At 37.6% G+C, this 22,958-nt stretch overlaps 1 protein-coding gene across 1 annotated transcript in view; it reads right to left on the reverse strand.

The window, feature by feature from the left end:
* Positions 1–22,958, reverse strand: part of LOC121030780 (uncharacterized) — a 113,863-nt gene that overhangs the window by 1,242 nt on the left and 89,663 nt on the right. Inside the window, exons 7-8 of the mRNA XM_040475559.1 lie at positions 2,306–2,353; positions 1,315–1,365 (exon numbers count right to left, since the gene is read on the reverse strand). Of these exons, the coding sequence (XP_040331493.1) occupies positions 1,335–1,365; positions 2,306–2,353 (79 nt within the window). The 3' untranslated portion in view covers positions 1,315–1,334. The remainder of the gene's footprint in view (positions 1–1,314; positions 1,366–2,305; positions 2,354–22,958) is intronic.

Consider the following 22,958-nt stretch of genomic DNA (forward strand, 5'->3'; position numbering starts at 1 on the left):
AAGAAAGAAAGAAAGAAAGAAAGAAAGAAAGAAAGAAAGAAAGAAAGAAAGGGAGAGGGAAGGAGGAAAGAAGAAAAGAAATAAGGAGAAAGAAAGGAAAGAAAGAAAGGGAATACAGAAAGAAAAGGAAGAAAAGAGAAAGCTAGCTCAACACACACCTCTGGTTCATGGACATGCCAAGTTTCTTCTGAGATGATAAGCTGCCAAGCACCAAAGTACTGTAACTCATCATCCCCAGTGAATGAGAGGAAGAGGTGGTGTGGAAAGAACATCCTGTTTTCCAGAACTTCAGTGACTGAAGTGCTGTCATCTCACGTTATTTTTTTTCTTATTTTTGCATGTGTTTCATCTTATTCTACCCCCAAAACTACATGGTTGACATAGGTAACTAAAATCCAGGTTATGCAAAGAGGCTAGAGCATAAGAAAAGCATGGCAGTTTAAGTGAATTCCTTGTCTCACAGCCTAAGAGGTAAAAAGCAGCGAAGTTTAAGTGAATTCCTTGTCTGACAGCCTAAGAGGTAATGGAAGCACACAAAAATGACCTAGATCTCACAAGCACCATCTTCTGGTTTCTGGAGATCTTTGAATGGTGTGATGCCAAACTTGCTGACTTTTCATAAGCCCTCCTATCTGAATTACTGTATTACCAGAGTCAATTTATTTCTATTTTTAGAAAGATACTTAGTTTGAGAACATCAACCAGGTGAATTCTCATTAATAACAATATTGTTATTCTATAAAAAGAAAGTTCTACTAGCAACTTGAATGCCAACTCTATGTTAAGTATGTGGTAATTATTTTATAAATGTTCTTTTACTTAAACTACAAAATAACATTCTGAACTAAGGTTCATTATTCCATTTTTAATATGTGGAAACCAAGGTTCAGAGGGCATAAATAACTTTCTTAAGGTTATGCACTTGGTAAGTACTGGAACTTAGATGAAATGTAAGTCTGTTTTTGTCTAAGCTTAAGTACTCTAAAATTCCTTTGTTCTTTTTGCTAAAATAACACTTGTTTAATTTGACTCTTAATGGGAACCTTGGACGTTTTTAGCTTAAATAAGCTATACATTCAAAGTGTTAGATGTGTTATTTCAAATTTTCGAAATGAATGATACATTTATTGCCATCAGAGTCTCAAATGCAAAAATTTGACAAATGTCAGCAATAATTAAATGTTATTATTTGATATTTAAGATAATAACAAAAGTATTTTTATTCACAAGGAAGAATAAGAAGTACCTTTTGCTTTCATGGATCATAAAACCTGTTTGGGTAAGTTAGTCCCTATGTTTGTGACGACAGCTTACCAAGTTGATAGTGCTTATCTTTATGGCTCTTCAGTTGAACTTGATATTGATCTATGAAATGAAAGGATTGGAGGAGTACTAACTTCATATTGCTTGTTTACTCATGAAACATGATTTTATCAAACACATGAGGAATGGTACTTAAAGAAAAGATGACACTGATCTTTAAGATCATTTGAAAATTCTGTTTGATTTCAAATCTGCAAGATGCTTACTTCTTCAGAAACTCACTCAGAGGAAGCAAGTCTTGAATTAGAAGACAAAAATCGTTAACTGGGAACTCCAACCTGAAGGTTCCAAATTGTTTAACCATCATAATAGGGGAGAACACATTCTTAATATGAAATTGAATTTTTTTTTCTTTTTAAGGGCGGAGATGATTTTACCTTGTTTGAGAAAATGTTTGGGATTTTAGTCATTTTACTTTAATAAAAAGACCTGACTAAATACCATCTTTGCCACTTTTTCAAGTTCATCTACATATAGAAGATTATCTTCTAAAATATTAAACTGTTATTAATTATACTTTCCTGCACATTATCATCTTTAAAAACATTAGTTAGAGATGAGAAATTAGCTTATGTCTTTTGCCACTTAGAAACAAAACCAATATTCCACCTGTCAACTACTGGGAGAAGAAATACATAGGTAACAAAAATAATTCATTTATTCAAATTCTCTTTTTGTGAACACATAAAAAATAAAACAGACATTCTTCATTATGAGGCCATACCATAGAGTCATAACTTTCCAGAATTGTGTCAAGATATATTTCAGATTGCAAAGAGAATATCATATTGGTATAATACTTAGATTCAATCAAATAAGCAGATAAAATTTTATGGGATACATCTGATAACAAGTGGTATAATTCAAGAACAACTTTTGAGTTCACTTAAACCTAGTTGTACTATATAAAAAGACAAAGGAGGCACTGAGAACTTAGCTGGGTTTCAAACCCATAAAGCTGGCTCTCAATAGCATGAGTCACCCAGAGATAAAGGCATCCAGTGATTTACTTGAATCATTCATTGCCAGCCTGGAAAAGATTTTGGAAATTAGCAGTGTCCTCACTTTTTTGATGGCATGGCAAAAGAAAGGCTAATTCATGAAAAGGAGAAATCCCTTTCATTTGACATTGGATTTCCTCCTAGCTCAAACACAAATGGCATTACTAACAACAAAGCAACATGCTAGGAGGCTAGTTGGAGATTATGTGCCTTTAAGAATAGGCTACCATCTTTTGAGCATAACTAAAGGGTGACCTGGTAACTTTGAGACTATAAATGATCTCATTTGACAGACTATCCTTCTTGTCTAAAAAAAAAAAAACAACAACAACAACAAAAAAAACAAAACAAAAAAAACATCAATAAGACTTCACTAACTTCCCAGGCAGCTGTGCTTTCTTGAACTTGACAGTTTCCATTTTTACTCTGTGAATGATTTCTTATCCTGGTTAGAATGTATGATTCAGGTACATGCAGATTCTTTGTGGAGTTTTAGGATGATGAAGTATGCTTACAACGAGAGAGTACATTATCCACCATCTTTGTTCTTTGAAGATGTTGACAGTCTGGCTATCCTCTGGCCTAATTGAGAAACTGGGCCATGCTAAATTAACCACAAACTCATCATCATGACACTAGATGGTATTTGCATCTCCTCCCCAGCGCTGGCACTGCCTCTTCTGATTTCAGGAAAGGGGTCAAGGCTCATGAGAATGGCAATGCATGGTTCAGCTAGGCCCATACAGGGTCCCCTCTCCAGTAGAGCAATGATACATTCTGTATGCTGGGAGCTCTTCAGAGATGGAAGGAAAGAAACAGGCAATAGTTTCTTAATTCCATGAAATTGTTAATCCCAGACTTGAGGAAAGACCAGAAGGTGATAAGTTATTTTTCTCTAACTTGAATGTATACACTTATCAGGATATATCTATAACAGCTGAGCTGCAGCCATGCTTTTTGGCCTCTTTCTTTGGTTCCTATTCCAAAAGCACCAACCTGGTGTTGACAAGCTGTTCTTACCCTCCATGGCTGCTTCATGGCTGAAATGTGAATGTGTTTTACTGTGTAATTAAAAGCAACTCTTCCTTTCTGTTTTCTGGTTGCCAAACTGGGCAGCAGTTGTTATTTCTCCTCCATGTTCTTGTTCAAGGAGTTGGTTTGCAGAGAGGATGATTCCCATTCTGGCCTTGGTTTCCCTTCAACCTGAAGTGTCTCTAACTGGCACAGTCTCCTGATACTTGGACTGGAGGTAAACTCATTTTACAACTGGTTTCTGCTAGTCTGCTCATATAGTTCCTAGTTTAATAATAAACCTTTTTTGTTGCTCTTAACACAATTTGTAAATTACTTCCCAGAGCCGCCCTTACTAAATGTCTGTGACCTTATTGTCAAGAAAGTCTTGACAAGCAGAAGCTGCTGCCTGGGGGTTGGAATGTACTACTTCCTGTTCTTTCTCTCCAAGCTGAAGCATTCTATCCAAACAAAAACTGAACTTGGTGCACATGTGACCCAAAGCTAGCTTGAAATGAAACTCTCTGAAGATGAAAAACTTTACACATTAACTCCTGGTTCCACTCCATCTACTTACAGTGCCTAAGACCACAAAGAGGGCCTTGTAAAAAGAACCAAAATAAACAAAGGGATGGCTCAAGCTGTGAACTAAGACAAACAAGCAATCAACAGCCACAGATAGCATCAGATTAATTGCTGCTGATATCCGACAAAATGCAAAAAAACTACGACAATGGCATAGTACTGTTTAAGCCAACCACCCCACAGCCCTGCCAGGACACTACTCAGTCTTAGGGTATTTCAATATAAGGGAAATCAGTACTTGAACCCCAACCCAACTTGCATATGACCAGAAGGAGCAGAAGAATCCTATGTCTTTACTACAAAAATATCATGACAACAGAATGGACACTCTGTTAGAAAAGCCTGGGATCTCATCTTGATGTTTTCCTTGTAGCCATGCTCCCAGTTTTTCTATCAATAATTTACTTAAGATACAACATGAGCCCTAGCAAAAGGGGTGCACAGCCAGATATTAAACTGTGAAGGCTTGCTTTCTTTTCTTCAGGAAATAAATTAACAATAAATCATAATATAAATGGAGACAGAAAAATTACAAGCCAATCACTGGGTGGCTTCCCTCAAAAGGGCAAATGTAAGGGAAGACACCTCACTTTTCCAAGGGGAGATGCCACCCAGGAGAAGAAAGACATGGGGAAAAGAGGAGTTAGAAAGACCGTGACTCTGGTTCTATGAGATGATAGTAACTGCCCAGGAGATGGCTGTATGTGGGAACTCAGAAAGCTGAGCTCCAGAGCTATAAATCTTTTGGTCTTTGACCAGGCAGAGCATGAAAACCCATGACACTTGTGGAAGGGCTGCCTTCCCCCTATGAACCTCCATGGCCGGCTCTGCCCTGGCTCTAGCAGTGGTCATTGGAATAGTGGGCCTTGCCTCTGTCTTGTTCTGGGCCGGATTTTAAGGATGGAGACTTTGTGGCATGCGAAGTACTTCCCCTTACTTAAGCCTATGTTCCCCCTGGTGAGATGCCCAGCACCTAGCATTCAGAAGACATCCCAAGGTTAGTGTGCAGCATAGCAGTGCCCAGCAGGACAAGTACAATATAAACTTAATTTGTACTGCTTTACATCTGTGGGGTGGCCAGGGCTCAAAAGAGTTATACCTCACAGGCCTCGCTTGCTCAGCTGGAGGAAATCTACCGGGATGACCCCACATATCACTAGGGCATGAAAGTACTTCCTATTCCTCATCCCGAATATTTGCATCCATGGAGTTGGATACCATCTTGACCCCTGTGGTTGCTACAGAAGCTGGGGTTTGCTCTCACCTTGTATCATTTACTCCAACTCTCCAAGGCCAGGTTCCTAAGTCACTAGCATCACTGCTCTCCTTTGAGAGAGATGAAGCTAGGCAATATTCCCCTTCTCCTGACTCCACAATTTCCATAAACGTTAGGGAATCCTTGGATATATAATCAGGAAGAAATGGGAGCCTTAGATGAGGCACAGAAAAAAACTCTTCTTGCAAGTGGAAGGCACACTGAGGTCATCAGTTATACTCTGTGGTGATTGACAGAGGAGACCCTCAGCATATAGAACTATTAGTGTCCAAAGTGGGAAAGCCCTGGGTAAACCAAGAGGAACTGGTCATCCAGTTGCAAAATGTATAGGGAGTCATCTCGTTTTCCATATATTCAATAAAACTTTAATTTGAAACTTGAAATTTTAATTCACAAAGAAGCTGATAAACTCATGCTTGACCAATTGTATTATAGGCTTATAGGTAGAATACAATAAATTTAAGAGAAATAAAATGTTTCCCATAAGGACTTACATATGGATTTAGGTCTATCAATTTAGCATCATTCTCAAGTTGTACTTTACAGTGAGATTCAAGGCCTTCAACTGAATTGTTCTATTAGAATAACTGTAAAGATTATAACTAGGATTTATGTACTGCTATATGACTTGGAAAAAATTTTGGATCCACTTACTTAAAATTTACATTAATCTTGAGATGTTACTCTCAATCATATTTTGTTGATGCAGAAAGGCAAAAAGCCACCCAGCTCATAAAGGACAGAGTAGGATCTCAAATGTAGATCTGCTCAACTTCAGAGCCTGAACTTTTAAATTCTTAAGGAACATACAAACAAAGGGAATAGCATGTGTAAAAGCCCTGAGGTAGTTTAGAGAGCTTAACATTGTCAAGGAACAAACAGTTTAGTATAATGTGATGAGAAATTAAGCCACAGAGTTTTGTGGGGTCCAGAAGGCAGTGTGCCATAAGAGTCTTGTTGGAGTTTGGCCTCTAAAATAAGGGAATGAGGGGCACCTGGGTGGCTCAGTCGCTTAAGCGTCCAACTTCGGCTCAGGTCATGATTTCGCGGGTTCTTGAGTTCAAGCCCCACATCAGGCTCTGTGCTGACAAGCTTAGAGCCTGGAGTCTGCTTCAGATTCTATATCTCCCTCTCTTTCTGCCCCTCCCCCACTCAGGCTCTGTCTCTCTCTGTCTCAAAAATAAATAAACACTAAAAAAAAAAAAAAAGAAATTTAAATAAGGGAATGGGATGATAATTAAAGCAGATGAATAAAATTATCAGACTTGAATTTAGAAAGTTTCTTCTACTTCTTTGTGAAATATTTACCTAGGGAGATCAGTTTGGAATCTCTTGAGGTTGTTCAAACAGGCAAAGATGGTGGTTTAGGCTAGGGTTGTGGCAAGTGAAGATGGAGAGAAGTGGATTGATTGGAGAGATCTTTAAAAGGTAGAATCAGTAGACTTAACTGGATTTGGGTAGTGAGGGGAAAGCGGATGTCAAGAATGACCTCAAACAAGGTTCCTGGAGGACCAGCAAGACAGCTGTTAGAATGATGATCTTTCAGAGGCATTATAACTCCACTGGGTAACTTAGTGAACTATAAATACAGCCTACTGTATACAGTGCTAAAGTATACAATGGCCATGAGTGGAAACTGAAAAACAAAAATGTCCTCTCTACTAGTGTGTGTGTGTGTGTGTGTGTGTGTGTGTGTGTGTGTGTGTGTGTTTAATTATCAGAATTTAAATATCCTGCCATCTACCAAGTAATAAATTATTAAGTTTGGAGAGAAAAAAATAAAATAGCTGGGAGAACAAAAATTGCAGAAAAGTTAAAAGAGGTTTGTTATTTTCACTGAGAACATTTTCTTGCTTTGGCCAGTAGAAGTGAATTAATAAATGAATATGTTTCTATCTACATGTTTTTAATTTTGAAACTCATCCCTCTCCTTTCCCCCTATAGTAAGTTGAATCGCACTTACAAAGATTCATTTTCACCCAAACTTCAGAATTTAACCTTATTTAAAAACAAGGTCTTTGCAAATGTAATTAATTAAGGATCTCAATATAAAATCATTGTGGACCTTAATGTGGATTTTAATCCAATGACTGGTGTCCTTAAAAGAAGAGTGGAGAATACAGAGACAAAGGAGAAGACCATATGAAGACAGAGGCAGAGATCCATTACACAGCCACAAGCCAAAGAATGCTTGTGGCCACCAGAAACTGGAATAAGCAAGAAAGGTTTCTACCCTGGAGCCTTCAAAGGGACAATGGCTGGGCTGGCACCTTGATTTTAGATGGCTAAGCCTCTAGAATCTTAAGAGAATATCTGTTGTTTTAAGCCACAACGTTTGTGGTAATTTGTTATGGCAGCCGTAGGAAACTAATACACCCACTAAATAAATGTTGAACAAATGGTTTGCTATTGTCTGTGGTTTGGTCCAACCTTGTTCCCTGGTTTCTGGCAGAAGCAAAGGGGAGTATGTGATACACTTTTCAGTAAGATACACTGACAGAGAGAAGACTTGAATGGGAAAATGAATTCAGACTTAGACACGATGAGTTTCAGTTGCCTGTGTCTTATCTAAGTAGAGATGTTAAAGTGTCAATTGGATATATTGTACTGTAGCACCTTGGTCTAGACAGCCTAAATATGCTGGGAGTTTTCTGTGCACAAGTGGTATGTGACCCATAGGAGTGGTTCTGATTGCCTAGGAAGTAAGTTTTGCAAAAGAGAAAGGTTCACCAGGGAGCTCTATCATTTAAACATGGGTGGGAAATGAAGAGATGCTAAAGGAGACTGGAAGGAAACAGTAGAGAAGGCAGAGAAAAGCCAAGGGAGGAGGGTGGCATTTCAGCCAGGGGAGAGACTACTTGCCTGTGTTGAGGGCTGAGATGTCAAATATGAAACAGATTGAACATGGCCATTGGCATTAGCAACACGAAGATTCCTGGTGGCCTCAGTAAGAGTGGTTTCAGCAGACTGGGATTCATATTGGAGTAGCTTGAGAAGTATATATTTGAAATATTTTAATATGTTTTCTAAAAGGAAGGAAGTGAAAGTTCATAAATCTTGGCTGTGAAGGAGAGTGGGATAAGAGAATGCACGTGTGTGTGTGTGTGTGTGTGTGTGTGTGTGTGTGTGTGTGTGTCTCAAGATGTAAAGGACTTGGACATATTTAAATTCTGTTGAAAGGGAAATGTGAGAGGGAGAAATGTTTGAAGGAAATTAGCTTCACGAAACAGTAGTAGGGAGAGAGATGAAATAATCAATAGTGCAAAGTTGCACACAAGGTGATTGGAAGTGGATTCTCAGGACACACGGAGGACGGTGGCCTTAGATAGGAGGAGGGACGTTTCCTCCACTGTGACTGCAGGAAAATGATGACAGGTGGGAGTAACTGTGGATGTCAGGTACAGATTTTGTGAAGGGAAGTGAGTTACCCTCTAATGTATGTCTTTTTCCAGAAAGTTAAAAGGCTATGCCTTAGTTTTTTTCTAGTTCATTCTCCACACTACTACATACTGATATCCTCCTCAATGCCTACAAATTAACCTAAGTAGATGATATTTTAGGATTGTGGTTTCTCTAAAACTTCAGACTGCATAGCTCTGTATTTGACAAAAGTGTCAGTGCACTATACTGTTCTAATAAAATAAAAAGTCTTGTAATTAATTTTGGTTATTAATTATCTCTAGAAAATAGCACACATATCCATAGAAAATATTTTACTGCTTTCCTGAGACAAATTATAACACTTTCCAAAAGAAAAACAATATGCATATTCATGGAAAAGATTGCTTTGGGGACTTCCTAATGGATTCAACTGAACTTTTAGAAACGTAAGCAGTCATAACTGCTGTTTTGTAATTATCCCCAAAGTAAATTGAGTAAATACTGGAAGGTGGGTTGCTCATCTAATTGCACACAATGCACAGCAAGTATAGGTGTGGAGAAGTGATTTGGTTGGTAGGTAGGCAGTGAGACTACTTAGTATCTTTTCCACTGTTCCTGTTACCAGGCACAGGATAAGCTGAATTTAGATGCTAGCTATTGATTTACCCTTTGCGTTTTCTGGCCCCTGGCATGTGAGAATTCTAATATCATGCCTGAGCAACACTGAATAATAAACCAGATACTACCTTGAAAATGTGTGTGGTCCTTTTTTTTTATGAGCTATTTTTCTCCCAAACTAATCCTTTTAGTCCCTTATTAAATTCCTTATGGCATATTCACCCTCAGGAACAGGAAAAAGTACAGAACATCCCCGCCCATTTTCTTTGACATAGCAATCACTGCCTGATAATGGTGTGGTAGAAATAGCCAGCATACTTGGAAATCAAGACTGAACTACTAATAAATGTTAATTGATTATTTAATCTAGTAGATTTGTTTTGTTGCTATATGTGTTAGCCATCTGATCTATGGTTAATAAGCCACTCTATTCAAGCTCATTACTGTTGGAGATAGGCTCAGTGAATTTTAGTAAAATTTGCCACACTTTATCTCTTGCTTTATAAATCACAGCATGTACCATAATTCATTTCAGTAATGTATTCATAGGGCAATTGTCTGGCTCTACATGTAGTAGTAAGAAAGATTTTCTGTTAAAACCCAAGTGCTGTTCACTTAAAGATATTCTATATTTCATTAGTCTTTTGATGATAACAAAGTTACTTTCATTTACCTTTTGAAAAGTTATACTCCATCTGCATATAGATTTTTTTCAGTTCCTGAGTTTTTAGCTAAGGTCTTATAATTCAGTTTTTACATTATCATTTAGAGAATATTGGTTTTAATTATTAAACTAAGGGGAGTTAAAAAATGGTGATGCAGAGAACATTATAAATTTTCAGGATTGGCAAATTGGGTTCTTATAGGCCCCTAAAATGTCACTGGAAACAAACAAACAAACAAACAAAAACAAAAATAAGAATTTAAAAACAAGGGCTTAGGGTCATATACAACTCACTGTAAGACCTTCAGCAGATCATTTAATGTCTCTGAACTTCTGTTTTCCTGACTACACAGTGAAAATATCAGACTAGATGTTTCTTCTAATGCCCTGTCTAGCTCTACTATTCCCAGGACAACCACACTTTATGGGGCAGACAATAACAACTATAAATTATGATTTTTTATTTCAGAAAAAAAGCATGCACACTAAATTAATATAAAGTAAGGTAGGAGCATAGTACAATGAAAAGGACATGTGAATCAGACTGGGGTTCTGATCTTAGCTTCACCATTCATGGCTTTAAGCAGTTCATTTAATGCTCTCTGGAAGTTTCCTCACTTATAAAATGGGGGTGGCCATTCCCCCTTGATGTGGCTATGACAGCAAATAACCAAATAGATGCACAGAGCTTAGCATAGTGACAGACAAGATAAGTTCTCAACAGAGGTTAGTCATTATTTTTGTCATCTTTGTCAGAGAGGACTGCCATGAGTGAAAAGGCATCCAGTACAATTTAGGTGCTCAATAGACACTACCCATTCTTGAATAAATGCAGAAGTCTAGAGGTGTAAGACTATTCTTCAATATATACAGAAGTCTAGAGGTATAAGACTAGTCACATGGTATGAGAAAAGAAACATTACAAGTGGCCAGATCATGAGAATGAGGCAAGGAGTTTCTCAATAAGGTCAGTAATCCCATACTGGGGAAGCAGGCTAATGATATTGACTCAAAGTTGAAATACACTGTGGTTAGCATTAAAAAAAAATAACAGTTTAGAAAATTAAGTAAAATGAATCAAAAGGAAGTAAAAGCACCTCCAAAAACCAGGAAGCTAATTCACTCAACAGCAAAACCCAGGGAGGTGGGAAGAGCAATTGAGAAAAATTAATGAAGCGAGAATTCTTTCTTGCATCCAGACACAAGCAAGAGGCTGTGCAGAACTCTCATTAACAGACCTGCCATGAACTTACTTTACCTCCTTTGGCTGCTTCCCCTCACTATGTTTTCACACAAGAGAATACTGAACTTGTAATCCAAAAGCTCACTCTGCTGGATGCATCTCTGAGCCTTTAGAGTCTATGCTTTCCTACCTGAGGAAGCACTGTAATGATGAATTATGCAATGTGACCTGCTCCTGTGTAATCTAACTAAAAAAAAATACAACCCTTTATTCCTAAATTATAATTTTACAGTTTAACCTTCCAATGGCTGATTTCCTTAAAGTAAGGCCCTCTCAGTGTCTGCCCCAGCTATATCTAAGAGTTACTTAGAGATTTTATGATCCCTGGCAAAATCCTTTTAGCTTCTTCTATTCTTATATATATATTTTTCCAGGCCACCATTGATTTTGCTGCTGCTTACTCTTAGGAGGTAGTCATCTGAGAAAACTACCCTCTATTGGCATTGCTGCTCTTAGAAGTGGGCAAGGTGTCTGCTCTGACTTTCTTCTAGCCATGTTCCATCCTATGCAGTAAGGCATTCACTGGGCCTACCTGCCCCCTTCTAGTTCATGGTCTGGGTACCCAGGACTCCAGAATCATCTGTCCAGAGAGACTTCAGGCTTCAACCCTGGGCCCTTCATTCTGATGCTACAGCACGTGAATGTGTATACCCTATAGGCTCAAGGGGCAGCAATGGTAGCCATTTGCTGTGAGCTTATATATGGAGTTTGGAAACGTGGCCTGGGATATCCATGCATGGGTGAACAAGAACCCTCCTCATATGGGATAGAGCCAGCATGGGAAGAAAAACGGAATGGTTTGGGGCAAAAGATGAAAAAGAGAGAAGAGGATTTTAAATTTTAACTGGCCTCCCAGGCCATTATGAAGATAGGAGGCAAGGTAGGAGGTTGGGACATATTCTAGACAATTAGGTAGTTTGATTCACAATGTTTAGATATTTGGGCATGGGCGTACATGTTTTCTTCATACTCCTGTCCAGGCCTGTGGACATTGGGTAGGCCCAAATGAGTGAGGTGGTCACCACAATTACCACCTCTTCAACTCTAGGGAGGGCTCTGCCCTTGGTAATTCCTCTTAGGACAAGTGACACCAATCCAGATTTTAATAAGATTTCACCGAACACCTAAAAATAACCAAAGTCTAACACAGAATAACAAACAGCTGTAGTCAGCAATGATTACTTTAAGACCAGCAGACCCAACTGGATTGTAGAGTCCCTGACAAGCTCCTGCAGTGTCTGGTATTGTGAAGACCAGCTCAATTCCACCAATGAGAATCTCTCCACATTTCCAAACTCCAGTCTAAGCTCAACTCTTTATTATTGTTATTCTTGTTCTTGTTTTAAATGAAGTCAGACTTGTTTTATTGAAACCAGAATGATTGACAGTAAGGCTATCTGCTTTCTTGAGATAAGATCCCACCTACCCATCCCACCCCCACTTGTGTGTAATTTGATCCCAGTGGCCTGGAAGAGATCATCAAAATTGTTCTCTCCATTTCCCAAAATACTGATCGCTCTGTCTTAACTAGCACATGTTTGCACTACTGAAAGAGCAGTCCAGGAAGCAGAGCATATGCCTCAGGTCAACTCCCCATCATGGCCTCACCTGTAATAGAAGAAGGGTGTGAAAAAGTGTGAGACTTGCAAGTCCCTCCTGTCATAGCCTGGCCTCGGCTCCCAGAATCCTGTGAATAACTATCTAGACAAAAAAAAATTACATATTTTCCAAGAACAAGACATCCTTGATTTTGAGGCAGTCTAAATCAAGACTGGGTGGAGGAGACTTCTCTACCCTCTAGGGGCAAAGTCCTGCTAATATTCTCAACTATAGAATTAAAAAGAATTCAGTTTATCAGTTGGAAGTCGCAGAACTTGGTTAAATCCTTATAATCCAGGCTTTCTGAAAATATGGGCCTTCATCTGTATCTATATCTGCAAAATTTAAAAGGCTCACCAAAGTGAATTCTCCCAGAACAAAATGAGGTATGTGGTGTAAATCACCTGCTACCTCTCTCTGCTTGACAATTTTCAAATTTCAAAATCAGTAGAATAAAATCTCTACCATACATTATTAAATGTGTTTACTACTAAAAACATTGGTATTCGTTACTAAAGTGAATAATAGTATCTGTCCTGTCTGTATCATGGACTACTGGGATGATTGAAAGAAAAAAAGGATGGTATGTTAGGGTAATACAGTAGCACCATGAAGTAGGAGGAGCTCAGTGACATTTCTGTTAGCTACTTCACAAACTGTATGTGTTGGTTTCAAAAGCAGATTGCAAACCATAAAATGGTAATCCAAAAGCTAGGTAATTCTATAACCTTTCCTTTCGTACTGAGGCTAGCTGTTTTGGAGAACATATTTGAATTCAATTCGATGTTTCATTGAATTTCTCCTATGCACAAGTCAGTATGATAGGCATTGAAACTCAGACCTTGGCCCAAAGAAACATTTTCAGTTCAACTGCTTAGCTACATTTATAACACCTAGTCTAAAAAATATGTCAGAGCTCTGTTGCTGCTGCTGAAGACCAAGGATTTCTTTTGTTCTTCTCTATTTTCCTCCTTCATTAGTGTACATGACCCAGGAGAATGTTAGAATCTGCCTTCATCTAACAAGTGAATTGCTTTGTTTTGTTACGTGAACACTAGGTGTAAGACACAGCTATAATGGTAAAGACTAGATTACAGAATCAGTGGACCTGCTTTCAAATTCTTTTTTTTTTTTTTTACACGTATTTATTTTGGAGAAACAGAGTGAGACAAAGTGTGAGTGGGGGAGGGGCAGAGAGAGAAGGAAACACAGAATCCAGGCTCCAGGCTCTGAGCCAGCGGTCAGCCACAGAGCCTGATGCGGGGCTCGAATCCACGAACTATGAGATTATGACCTGAGCTGAAGTTGGACCTGAGCGTCCAACTTCGACTGAGGAACCCAGACGCCCCTCAAATTCTTAACAGCATCATTAAATCAGACCTTGATCATATGTCAAATTGGACTAAGAAAAGTACCTATCTCAAAGGAGTGCTATGAGGATTAAAAAGGATAATGAATATAAAGCCCTTAGGATAGTAGATTCAAATGTGAATCATTTAAAAAGAGTAACTACGTTATTTCTGAACTAGGTATTAAAGGAAATACAGACTGTAAAATGAGACCCTAATGCTAAGTATAGAAGCCTTCTAAAAGGAGCAAACTAGGGGCACCTGGGTGGGTCAGTTGGTTAAGCATCCAACTCTTGATTTCGGCTCAGATTGTGATCTCATGGTTGGTGGGATCAAGCCCCATCGCAGGCTCTGCACTGACAACACAGAGCCTGCTTGGCATATTCACTCTCCCTCTCTCTCTGCTCCTCTCCTGCTTTCTCTCTCTCTCTCTCTCTCTCTCTCTCTCTCTCTCTCTCTCTCAAAATAAATAAAATTTAAAAATTAAAAAAAAAAATAAAAGGAGTAAACTATACATGAATAATGTGGTTCACAGTAAGAGACAGGGAACTCTGTTATCCACAATCCCATCTATGCAGAATATATCTGGGAGATGAGAAGTGAAAAATGAACCAGTGCAGCTAAATTAGGTATCACAAAGTACATATATACCATGTACAAGTATTATGGGCACAAAATAGATGATGAGCAATTGACAACATATTATTATAATATTCTACCATGGTAATCATGATTTTTCACAGGTAGCTCTATTATTGAACCTTCAGAGGGAGGGTTATATTATCCATGCTCATGTGCAATGGGCAAAGATACCCCAATTTGGCCCTATTATAGAAATTACATTGTAGAAGTTCATTCTGCCAATCATCATGTAAAAAACACACAGAGATACACAGATTTCAAGGCCACAAAGGCAGAGTAGCTATTCACAATCACTCAATCCCTGCCCATGTCAGTAGAGAACACTGAAGGAAAGCGAACTCCTTCCTGATAAGATAGCTTTTAGAGTCTAAAATTGAGCAGTTGTAGACGGATAGAAAATGTCCTGGGAAACAGCAATAGAGGTCCTGAGAGAAGAAAGAAATGTGAGCTCATACACATAAGGAGTTTAGACCAATTCTGCAAATGTGGGAGATTTTTAATGAAAGTTAGTTTTTATTATTATTGTTCTAGGAAAAGAACTTGGACACACCAAAGAATATCACTCAAACCTGATATAGACAGTTTGAAGAATGTGTATAACAATTTTGAAACCTAGAAATTTAGAACCAAGGAGCATGTAAGAATGTATTGTTTATTTAAAAGGATCAATTCCTTAGTAGACAAAGGAACTCAATCCTATTGAAGACCTTTTGTAGTTGATACCATGTTTAAGTAAAATCTGGGTAATCTGCATACGCAGTTATCGTTTAGTTTTACATTTGTCATGGTATAAAATTCCAGTTTAAGACTCTTTCAGGTATTATTATACCTGATAATATCTGGATGGACATAACTACAGCTGTTCAAGTTCTAGGGCCCACCTGGAGTGGGCAGATCAGATAAGCAGGCCACCTCATATAAAGCTGCCTTAAGATGCTTGTTGGGGCATGCTTATAATACAGTCATACAGTGAGTCATATATTCAAAGATGAGCTCTTCTAAGCCCTTATTCAAAATCCATTTAGTTCCCCTTTTTCTAATTTAGCAACAAACATTTACTGAACTTCAAATACCTACAAGGCCAAGAATAAGTGTCTGCCCAGCCAGAGTAACTTTATACTCGTAAATGAAATGGCAAAAGTGTTGTGGGGAGCAATGAATGCCTTCAGGCCCCTGAATTAATACCTTTGCCTGAAGATCTGTGTGAGATGGAAAAATAAGTACAGTTGTCCATTAAAGATGATTTTATTTTTTGGATTTTGAATATTTAATTCTTAGGTTTGTCAATCACTCCCTTTAAGAAGGAAATGCTGCTTTCCTGTTAGCTCTCACTTGACTCACCTGAACTTTTGAAAGCACTTATATACATTCTCTGCTAGTACATTGATTTTAAAAACTTTTTTTTAATAAAAGTTAATGACTCATAGGGTAATCTGTGTGACTTAAACACAATGGCAACCTGTGTAGGTGGTTATTGTGTGTCATATACTGTGCCTGTTGTGTATATTTTTTCTAATTAGTCATACATCCTGAAGCAGTTAAGGATGTCTGTGGGAAGAAATATGAATTGCACTAGGACTGCTCTTAGGCTGACCTATGGTGAACTTGAATGAGTAAAATACTCCCTGGAGAGAAAATTGCTCACTGTATAAGGTAGGTGTATTCATTTCTTTCAAGGCAACAGGATACATTTAGTATCAAAGAAAAGAGAGTTTATCAAATATATCCTGAGTGAGACCCTCTGGTGGTTTGCTGTTTTTCAGGCTCAGTTTCCTAACTTCTGAGATCTGTCCTGTAGAAAGAGAGGAGTCCAAATGCTGAAATTGATCAAGACCTCAAGTTCTATTCATGAAGTCTTCCTGGTGAAGGGATGAAAAGGAATTTAATTTAGATTTTGGTAAGCAGTCTAGGATAATTTTTAGAAAAACTGTAAGGCCATCAACTTGTATTTAGTTTGACCTGATAAAATTTAATTACTCTCAGACAAAGCAAGCTCTTTCTAATTAGATTTGATGTGAAAAAATTAAAACACAGCATATTAACAAAGGAAAGTGATCTCCAGATAATAAAAGCCAGGAAAATTACATGTTGTACTTAAAGGAGTGGTCTGGAAAGAGCACTGACAGCTAAACAAAGGAAATTCAGTGTGGCAATGTAGGAGGAAAGGTGGCCAAAGAAAAGAATACTGTGTTAATGAGCTTCTGGGTCAGTGTCTAAGACTGTGGAGGGAAGTAAATAATAAAACCTGAGCATTAGAAGAAAGTCTCGGTGATCTACAATCATCCCATTATACACAGATGAGGGAATAGGTCTCACACACTTAGGTGACTTGTCCAAAGACACAAAACATGACAACGCATTGCTGTTGAGGATGTAGGAAAACAAACAAGCTCTTATTGATCGCTGGTAGAGATGCAAAACAGTTTGGCCATTTCAGAAGGCAATTTCTTACAATGCTAAACATAGTCTTACCACAGAATCCAGCAATTTTACTCCTAGGTATTTACCCAACTGATTAAAATATGTATGTCCACCAAAAAATAATGCATGTGAATATATGGAACAGCTTTATTCATAATCATCCAAACCTGGAAGAAACCAAGATATTCTTTAATAGGTGAATGTATAAACCAGTGAACATCCATACAATGGAATGTTATTCAATAATAAAAATAAATGATCTATCAAGAAACAAAAAGACATGGATGAATCTTAAGTACATATTATATCAAAGAAGTCAGTATGAAAGGCTAAATACTTTATGATTCCAATTATGATATTCTGGAAAAGGCAGAATTATAGAGACAGTTAAAAAGATCAGTGATTGCCAAGGGTTAAGGGAGAGAAGGAGAGCACTGAACAAGTGAAGCACAGGGGATATTTTAGAGTGATGAAACTCCTCTGCATGATACTATAATAGGTTCATGTCATTATACAAATGTCAAAATCCATCACAATGTACAGTATAGAGAGTGAACCTTAATGTATGCCAATTAAAGAAAATCATCTCAGGGGGCAGGGGAATCCCAGGATGGAATATGTGATGTGACAAAAGAATGTAACTGTATCACACAAATGTGCAACGACACAACAAATGTGTATTGCAAATATCACTGAAGGGGGGAGGAGAAAAGTTACTGACCTATGTAACTTTGGAAATGAGTGGGGTCTGTTAAGACTTAAAAAAGCAAAGGAAACTGTATATAAGCACTGTACTCTAGTTGATGAAGTTGTTTCCTACAGCAGTACAAGTTAACAATTTTAATACCATTATATATGTGTGCTGGAATTGAACAATGGAGTAAATGGATGATGGGTAACAGAACCAGATTTCTCACTGTTGAAATGAGAGGTTACAGACAAGCAAGGGGAAGGGGTTAGAATAATCTATGTGGTAATAGATTAGAGTTGGGAATATTAGTATGAACTCATAGTGTAATATAGCTGCAGATGGGTATATATACAAATATTCCTAGATATGTGTATATACTGGGCTATTATTTACAGTAATGTCTCCTTACTCCATCAGCCTGGAGGGCTAGAAGCAAGGACACCCCAATAGCTGGACACCAAATACCCAGACCTTGGTTTCTCATACCATTTACAAATAAAAGGAATGAGAGCTTTCTGGAGAAATATCTGATTCTAGGACTAGAAATATATATAAGACTAGAACATCTTGCAGTGCCAGAAAGCATGGAACTATTCAGGAAACAAACAAATCAAAACAAAGCACAATGATATAATGATATAGGTATGTCAAAGGGACACAGGAGCCAACTGAAAGAGTTCCCAGTGGTAAAAACTAGGACAATCTGAGCAAAAAAATAATGTTGGATTATAATCCAAACTATAAAGTAATATCCATGAGTCAATATAGATACAAATAAATGATCGAATAAATAAGTAAATGAAAGAGAGAAACTCCAAATAATTTACATAGATATTCTGCCTTCAAGAAGGTAGAGCAAAGCTCCCCTCATGTGCTCTATGCATAGGGACCTCCTTCCAAAGAGGATATGATAAAAGGTGAGGCAGAAGAGATTAACTTCACAATGAAGACACCTGACAAACACCATCTCAACTAGGGGTCAACAGTTAACATCAACAGTGATTTCAACATACTGTCATGTTGATAACATAACCCCTTGATATGATGTGATGAAAATAGCATTGCACCTTGACAGTCTTCCTTCCAAAAACATAATCCCAGGCTAATCATAAGAAAAACATCAGTCAATTCCTAATTGAGGGACGTTCTATAAAATTCCTGACCATATGCCTCAAAAATACAGCAAAAACTACCACAGTCAAGATGAGTCTAAGGAGATACCATGACTGAAATATGGTATCTTGGATGGCTTCCTGAAACAGAAAAAGGACATTAGGTAAAAACTAAAGAATTCTCAATAATGTGTAAACTTTAGTTAATACAAATATGTCAATATTGGTTCATTAATTGTAACACATGAGCTATACTGATGTAAGATGTTAATAGCAGAGGAAAGTGGGTGTGGGGTATATAGAAACTCCCTATTACTCTTTGAAATTTTTCTTTAAAATTGTTCTAAAGCTGATTCAAAGGTTTGTTTTCAAACTGTGTTGAGCAGAGTTTCAGAATGGAGTGAGTTTCACACATGTTTTCAGGAGAAATAGTGAGATATGTATTCAACAATGCCCAGAATCACAGGACTGACCATGTTGACCTTGCCAAAAGTCTTTAAATAATTTTTTAGAGATGGAAGGATAGACATTGTTTCAATAGGAACACACTGCTTTTTCAAAAAATGGAATTGCGAGACACTATTTTACTTTAATTTTTGGAAGACATTTATATCATTAAAAAGTAATATATTTTTAACACACACTTTAAACTGTTCCATGTTTCCACTTCACGTTGGTAACTAGCTGTCAACCAAGTACCAGTTTACAGCAGAGATCTCTTAACACTTTCTAAAATGCCAAATACTAAAGATAGGATTTCCGTCTTTGGTATTTTTCCAAACAAAAACTTTCTGAAATGCATACATTTTTCAATACATTCTGTTGTTCAGGGCCAAGTCATCCAGTTTTCAAATTCTTTACTCTTTACGTTTCTCTTCCCCTCATTCTCTCTGCCAATCTCTCTTTAGACAGTAAAAGATTATTTTTATAAGAGGAAAGAAAAAAAATCAAAGACTATCAAAAGATTATCCAAAATGTGCTTTCTGAATTATCTGTAGACTTGATTTTTGTCTCCTACTTAATGCAGTATCACCTGGCCATATTACATGTTTCCAGATGTACAGGATGGAGAAGAATAAAGACTGTGACAGAAAGCAGTCCTGGCAAGTAGACAGCGTGGTCAGGGGTCTCCTGTCCTGTGTTTCATTTTAACTGAGTCACAAGCTTTGCTGGTGGCCTTGGGTTTGTAGGCATCCCCAAAGATCTGCCTTAACTGTGTGCTCAGAACTGAGACTGACTTCCACTGTGACCTGGTCATTAGATTGCTGGTATCTAATAAAATACTCTATCACCTTAGAAGAGGATGAATCATCAGTACATTTCCTTCCAAACCTAGAGCTTGCTTAAAGGCTTTGGCCTCAAACACTCCATTTATAAGCTTTTACAAGAGTGTGAGAATCAGTGGCAAAGCCTTGGGGCATTTAATGAATTTACAGTGTGTTTGAGAGCAAGAGAAACAAAGAGGTTTTTACAAAAGTTGGCCTATCTGTAGCAGCAGTTCTGGTCAAATTCCAGGAGACCTCAACTAGACGGTACACATACTGATTATCCCAAAGTTCCAATATTCTCAACTAACAAGCAACAGAGTCCTGGCTGAATGTACAACACAACACAATTATCTTTTACTTTCTGTTCTCTCTCTGTATTTATGTATGCATATGCTATACGTCAGTCTTTCAAACAAACTATTATTCAAAAACTTGTGCTAGCCTGTTCATATATCACTTTTCAACATCCTACTAGACCACCAATCACACTCGGATGCCATTGGCAAGTTTACTTGTGTGTATGTGTGTGTGTTGACAGGGAACAGTTTATTTCAGAAATGATTCTTATTTTGTTGACATAATTTCAGACCTTTTGGTTAAAGGTGGGGGCAGTTGTTAGGGGAAAGGACTTATTTCCATCTGAAATGACACACCCAATAAGACAGGAAAAGTTATGATGAAGGGTGGAATTATTATAGCCAGATACCCAATGGGGCTCACATAGAAGATTGACTCTGCTTTCCCTCCATAGAGAGCATGGGCTGAGAAAGGTATCAAGTAGTTTTACTTGTGGAAATCATCTCCATGATGGATGGAAATCTGGGTATGTTAGAGGGTAAGAGAGTAAGGAGACTGGAGTGAATGGGATGTGTTCATGGTCATGCTTCTGCTTCATGATTCTTTACTTGGTTTAACATCTTTGTGTTACTTGAAAGGAAAAGGAAAATTTGGAAGAGTAAGATAGAAAAAATTATGTCTATATTATTTTGCTGGGGCTGCCATAACAAAGCATAACAAATAAGATGGCTTAGAATAAAAGAAACATTGTCTCACAACTGTGGGGGCCAGAAGTCTGAAATCAATGTGTCAACAGGGCCATGTTCCCTGTGAGGGCCCTAGGGAAGCATCTGATCCAGGCCTCTCTCCTAACTTCTGGTAGTTCCTTGGCTTTTGGTAGTAGAACTCCAATCTTCACATGCTGCTCCCTTGTCTGTGTCTCCAAATTCCCCCTTTTTATAAGGGCATCAGTCCTATCGGATTAGGGACCCACCCCAGTCCAGTATGACCTAATTTTAACTAATCTGCAACAATCTTGTTTCCAATTCCTTCTGAGGAACTACGAATTAGGATTCCAACATATAAATTGGAAGGGGGCACCATTCAACTCGTAACAACATAAAACCATATACAGGGACTTGACAATTGTCATGAAAATGGCTGTTCTTAAATAGTTGACGGTCTCTGTACTAAAAGCCTTCCCAATTTGACTTGTGAAATAATTGAACTGGTCTTCTGGCCCAGGACATGTGGAAATCATAACAATGGTATGGATTTGGACTGCATTAATTGTAAATATTTTCAAAAAGTAAATTGCCTTTTTAGAGATAACTCATTTGTTTATCAAAATGCTCATCATTCTTACTTCAATTGAAGTGCTTATCATTTCATGTACTTCCAAAATGCTTCCCGAATAATTCTCCATCCTGATTTTCTCTCTAACCCGGTGAAATCTTTGAAAAGGGTTCAATGGAAGAGACTGTGTGTAGTAATTTTATAATTGGTAAATGTATTTAGGAGTGACTTATTTTTCTTTGATGCTTTAATCCTTGCTGAATTTCTGCATTTCTTGAAACTTGGGTAAGAATAATTTAGTTGTTTGGTGTAAGAACATTTCAGAATTAATTCTGCATTGAATTAGATGTTTGAGAGCTGCCACCACATCTAACAGACTCCAGATGTCTGATTATACACAAGTTTTAGCAGACTCCAAATCCCTGATTATATACAAGTTTTAATAGTAAGTTATTTTTATTCTGAAAAATGAATTCATCAAAGGTTTCCCTAGTGAACATTCTCATTGTTAATTAACAATAGAATGTAGCAAACAATAAAGAAAAAGTAAGGTCTGGGCAAAAGGGTTCAACTGTTACTTTTTTAAGAAAATAGAACCTGAATAGGAAGTGAATATGCTTTTTATTTTTTTAAACTTCACAAGAAACCCAGAATTCTGCCTTTTACCTCACTAACAAAAAGAATCTGAGAACATTGATATTTTCCAGATCCCAGAACAGATTCAGTGATAATTCTAAGCCTTAGACTTTTGGCATAGTTGAGGTTTTAGGACAAGGTATTCTGGCAGGGGAGAGAAGACCCTAATTAGCAAAGTACCCTTGTTAACCTTTAAAGTACTGTCCTTTGGATCCTGTGAGATTTTTTAATAGATGCACATCATTTGTTTACATCATTTCAGTTCTATGACTTAATGTATTTCCAACACTGGCTTCAAGGCCTTACTTATTTATCCTCTAAGTGAGCCTAGTGGAGAAGAAACCAAACAACATTGCGGAAAGTAATTTATTCCCTGAAAATCACTTCTGTCTACTTTTTCATAGGAAATGACTTAGTATTTCAGGTTTATCTTTTAATAATATATACTAAAGGATTGTCCATCAATGCTACATTTCCCTTTGGAGGTTCTGAATATGGGATGGCGGTGTGAAATAAAATGGTATCCCACAATGTGGCCTACACTTCCCATTTCCTGGGTTTTGCAC

Source organism: Herpailurus yagouaroundi, unplaced genomic scaffold (assembly GCF_014898765.1).
Source record: "Herpailurus yagouaroundi ecotype Mexico unplaced genomic scaffold, PumYag 140, whole genome shotgun sequence".
Lineage (NCBI taxonomy): Eukaryota > Metazoa > Chordata > Mammalia > Carnivora > Felidae > Herpailurus > Herpailurus yagouaroundi.